We start from the raw sequence: 5,208 nt of genomic DNA on the forward strand, positions 1-5,208 counted from the left end.
GACCTGTTACTCCTGTGACATTTTTAGTTGTGGTCCATTGCCAAACACAGCCCTCACTATCAGATCGATAGAGGATATTGACTGAATGTGCAGGGTTAGGGGTATTGGCTTCTTTTGTGATCACTCCATGTTTAAAAATAGAAAACGCTCAGTCTGAGGTTACTGCTGGTTCTGACGTTGTTAACCCTTATAGGCCTATGGGCCAGTTTGAATGTGTTTATTACAGATTTATCACGTTGTGTCCAAGTGCTTAAGTATAGTTGAATGCTTTTATTTTTAAAATAAAATCGATACCCTTTGGAGAAATTTATATTTATTAATAAAGGCAAATATAATTTAATATTATATCAAAATTTTACAGTGCAAGGGTTTTTACTTGTGATAGAGACAAATGGCAGAGTGGGTTGGGAAAATCAAGATAACTACCAGATATTTCTATTTGTATCATTTTTGCTGGAATTACTACTGTAATCCTTAATTTCTTACCTCAGTGTGTGTTGTTTGTTTTAATATACGCAGCCAACTTTGAAACACATATCAGTAGCTACGTGATACTAACCCTGCCCGGCCAGAATCGCAGGTATTGAAATGTACCCGCTTTCTGGTTACTCGCGGTCCCATGGCAAAGTCCTAGGAACAGGATCCCTGTGTACACAGAGCCCACCAGGGTGAGCCAAAGGGGAGGGGGCAACTTGCACAACACGCAGGGCGCGGGAATGTAGAAAGTTCCGGGAAAAGCAGATGTGCACCTGACGCAGCAGGACTGAGTGTTCCAGTTTATCAGCGCGGACAGCTACTCGGTCCAGAGACACAGAGGGAGGTGGACCCTGCGCTGATGGACTCTCCTCTGACTCCTGCCTGTGTGAACAGGTGTGTGTCACTGCATTTCTAGGGTTATATACTTTGTGGTGTGGAGAGGACAGAGAGGGTACACATACACACTGCTCTTCACCATGCATGCTTACTGTTCGCAGTTGCATGGCCTTGAGTTTTCTGTGGCTTTCTACAGAGCTGATGGGATTTTCCCGGAGAATTTCTACCGGGAACCAGCACTGCGTTTCGAGGGATGTATTCAAATGCTGTCTGAGCTCACAAGCCCAGAGTCCAGCCTCACTGGCAGGCAGGTCAGTGTGGCCATGGGTCTCTGCTCACTGCTGCCTCCGGACTGCACAGATGTTGTAGGGCAGAGGCTGTAAGGTCATGCCCAGTTTGGGCGTGAGGCTGGGAGCAAAGCCTGCTGGAAACTGCAGGCAAAATCTCTGCAGCAAGGTGGTGAAGAAGAGGAACAGCTCCATTCTGGCCAGCTGCTCGCCCAAGCAGTGTCTCCTTCCTGGAGGGGAGGAGCAAAGACATGAGACAAGACAACAATGGTGGGAGCGAACATTACCCAGCATGCTTCAGTACATATCAACCTCTCAACACTAACCATAAACGCAACTGAAGAGCAAATTTCCAGCACTTACTCAGTCCAGTTTTTCTTGGTTTTGAAACAACTAATGATCTAAAATCAGGCTTCCTTATGATACATTACAGTTTTGGTAACCAAGACTCAACTCAGTCCTCATGGAATCTGATGAAGAACTTACATTAATTTCCAAAATTCAGAGAAATTTTCTTAAATCATATCCTGTTGAATTTTGGAAATTTGCTCTGCAATTATATACACTAAAACCTAAGTGTATGGTGTGTGCTTTGATGATTTACATCGCACAGACCGTTAACTAGGAAAGTAGTTCAGTGCTGTTTACAGTATGGTGTGTGTAAGATGTTACGGAGGGGGACTTGCCCAGTGAGAACGGCAGGAATGCCTCTCGCCGCACGAAATTGCCCTGGCTGTCCAGGAAGCGCTCTGGCGAGAAGATATCCGGGTTGCTCCAGTGCTTCTCATCAAAGTGTACAGAGTAGAGATTGGTGATCACAGTGGTGCCCCGTGGGATGGTGTAGCCCCTCACCAGCGCGTTCTCTGAGGTGGCCCGGAAGATGCCCAGGGGCACCACATTGCAGAAGCGCAGCACCTCGTGCAGCACGGCCTCCACGTACGGCATCCTCAGCTTGTCCTCCAAGCAAGGCGGCCTGCAGTTCCCCACCACCATGTCGATCTCCCTCTGCACTTTGTCTGCCAGAGGAGAAAAACCACAGGGTCACTTGAAGCGATACTAACAGCTTGCAAATACAGGTGACAGCTGTTGTGCTTTGAATTTCAGGTAGACCTGGCAGTGAGGTATGTAATATCAAATGCTTTCCTTCTATTGCTGTCCTTTTTAAATGGTCCGCTTTTCTTTATCTGATAGGAAAAACAATAACTTCCTAATCCACTCTCGTGCCTCTGATTAGTAATTAAAGTAATTTTTTCCAGTCGTCTAACAGTCTGGCAAACACCCTTCTCAACAGTGCTGCCTGCCTCCTGCCTCTGACTGGAGATGGAAGACATCAGACTTCAAAGCCTATGGTGGATGGGAGGTACCTGCCTTGTCAAAAACTGACAGGTTTAACCAGACGTGGACAGTTCAGGTCCAGAAACTGAAAATCCAGACCAAGATTTTGTTTTAACCAACCAGTTCAGTTTAGAGTCCAAATACGCATTATGGCTGGTTGAAACAAAACCTTAGTCTGGATGTTTTATTTTCTGGGCCCAAACTATCCACCTCTGGGTTTAACCACATCCCAGGGTTTTTGTTTTTGGTTCCCCTTCAGTTGAACCACAAAGTGTTTGACAGATACGAGACCTAGTCCTCCCATCTGCTATTAACAAGCCACCAAACTGGGCACATCACTATGGACTCAGCTAAAGGGATTACAGGTTAAATAATGTCCTGGAAAGCAGACCTTGATAATCATTTCCTCTTTCTAATTTAATGTAAAATGACATCTGTAGTAATTATAGGAATGATGCCCAGTGAGTGAAGAGCGGTATGGCAATATGGGCTGAGACATTATATAACATGCATTATAAGGTAATAAAGCCTCATGGAGGCATTCTTGCCCTGCACGCTGGGGTAGAGCGTCATGTAGAGCATGGCCCAGCGAATGGCGTTCGTCGTGGTCTCTGTGCCCGCAATGATAAGCTCGCCCACAGAGAAGATCATGTTCTCCAGGGAGTAGGAAGCACCCAGGTCCCCTGTGCTCTGCTCCATCTCATCGTGGTAGGCGTCGATGTAATGCCGCGGCGACTGCTGCGTGCGACCCTGCGAGAAGCGCTGGATGAGCTTCAGCAGGAAGTCGTACACTTCGACCGCGTTCCGGAACAGTCTCTGGTGCTTGCCGAATGGCAGGATCTCGATCCAGGGGAAGGCATTGTAGAGGAAGGCCCAGCCGCTGGCGGCCAGTTCCACGTTCTCGCTGAATATCTCGATCATGTGCTGGAAGTCCGTGTCATCGTAGGTGAAGCGCTCCCCGAAGACGATGAGGTTGGTGATGTTGGACACTGCGTTGGTCACCAGGTGTTTGGGGTTGAAGGGCTTCCCCTTGTGCTCGTCGATGGCGTCCACGAAAAACATGCACTCTTCGGAGATCTTGTTCTCGAACGTTTTTTGGCCCGTGCCAAAGTAACGGAAGCTGTTGACAGCAAGCTTGCGATGTTCGATCCATCCTCGTCCATACCTGCTGTTCAGAAGCCCTTTTGCACAGAAGATGACAGAACTGAACAAAATATACCCTTTATATATTTATATTATGATACTTATACCTTCTTCAGCAGGCTCTAGAACATTTAACATATATTAAGGTACCACTTTACAATAAGGCTTCCTTTTGCCACTTATAAATGGTAATAACTCAAAAAAAAACCTGCTATAACTTGTACATTAATGATTTACAAAATGTTACAACCTAAACGCTTTATAAAAGTCTGATTGTAAAGTGATACTCATATTAAAATGCAACTATGCATGCAATATAAAGACTAACTGGTGAGATATGTATGTTTTGTAGTGAATTCAAAGCAAGATGACCTTTGATTAGCCGGAAGCACCAAACAAACCAGTTTCTTACAAGTTTCTTGAGGCAAACAGTAAAAGCTAAAGAAAAGATGAGAATCGCTTGTACCTCCCATCTTGGTCATCTTCTGGAACAATGGCAGTGAGGGTCGGTCTGCGAAGACGTCTCCTTGGTGCACAAGGCACTCTTTGATAGCGTCGTACCCATTCAGCACCACGGTAGAGATACCGCCAAGGTCAAGACTGAAGATCTAAAAAAACAAAGATAGGTAAATAAATAACGAAAACGAATATCAGTACTGAAACTACTGTACGAGGAAGTGTATTTGGGGTTTAACTCGTTCTTTCATATAAAACATGCATTTTGTGACTAAACCGGGCACATCTAACGATTCTTGTATCTACAAGTTAATTTCTCCAACATGGTTCTTGGGTAAAAAGGAAAAAAAAGACGAAAACCGGTCGGACCGGTAATTACTCTTCTCAAAGCACAGAAGAGCGGATGATGTAACCCGACTGAAAAACGAGCTCAGCATTTCTGCGATCTGCTCGGGGTCTCGCCGGCTGCCCAAACGCAGCCGCGCTTCTCCCGAAAGCTGCTCCCTGCTGCCTTAACACTTCTCTAACTTGTGTGCGAGTCCGTAATCATACATCCAGAAAAAGCAGAATAGCTAAAATGCGATGCATTTCTTTACTGACCAGGCCCAGACTTCCATACCTGCCAACTCCCCATCAGTATAGATAAATGTGCAGCAAAACATTTAAATATAATGCATTAAGTTAATTTTCGATGAATGTTAGTGCATTAAACGTCCTGCTGCCATTGTTACAAGATGCACCGCCTTTTACACCGTGGACATTACTTGAAGTTGCAAATGAATAAAACGCCCGCTGACGAGGGTTGAAGTACCGTACCGGTCCGTGGATTTCACTCTGCTTCTTCATATATACGTGCGGTTCCGAGGCAAGAGACCATATATTCCCAATAATAGGCAGAGATGTAGGTCCGGGGGGAAAGCCCCGCGGTCTCCTCTGCTTTACGAGCTGACGGATGAATAAGAACAAAAGAAAGCAAATTAATAAGCTGCCTAAAACTAAGAAGGTCTGTCCATAGGACACGGTCCAGGGGCTCGGCAGTCTGCTGCTGGATACCATTTTTGAGCCGCGCTGACGTTTCCATAGGAAGCAAAGTTTTCTTCTAAGGATTATATTATCACTTTGCACATGGTGCTATCCCCGCCTCCAGCACACTAACATTGGCCAGACATCGTAG

General features: G+C 45.7%; 1 protein-coding gene across 2 annotated transcripts; it reads right to left on the bottom strand.

The window, feature by feature from the left end:
- Nucleotides 1-296: 296 nt before the first annotated feature.
- Nucleotides 297-5,208, bottom strand: LOC125706144 (vitamin D 25-hydroxylase). 2 transcript variants are annotated; one of them, XM_048972702.1, is made up of 5 exons: nucleotides 4,851-5,208; nucleotides 4,045-4,186; nucleotides 2,984-3,616; nucleotides 1,787-2,116; nucleotides 297-1,330 (listed from the first exon to the last, which is right to left on the bottom strand). In XM_048972702.1, the coding sequence occupies exons 1-5, from the start codon at nucleotides 5,088-5,090 to the stop codon at nucleotides 1,149-1,151; spliced, it is 1,527 nt and encodes a 508-aa protein (XP_048828659.1). In that variant the 5' UTR covers nucleotides 5,091-5,208; the 3' UTR covers nucleotides 297-1,148. The 2 variants fall into 2 exon arrangements, with proteins under 2 accessions (XP_048828659.1, XP_048828658.1); XM_048972701.1 differs by having other exon boundaries at nucleotides 297-1,326; nucleotides 1,783-2,116.

This window comes from Brienomyrus brachyistius, chromosome 13 (genome assembly GCF_023856365.1).
Source record: "Brienomyrus brachyistius isolate T26 chromosome 13, BBRACH_0.4, whole genome shotgun sequence".
Taxonomy (NCBI): Eukaryota; Metazoa; Chordata; class Actinopteri; order Osteoglossiformes; family Mormyridae; genus Brienomyrus; species Brienomyrus brachyistius.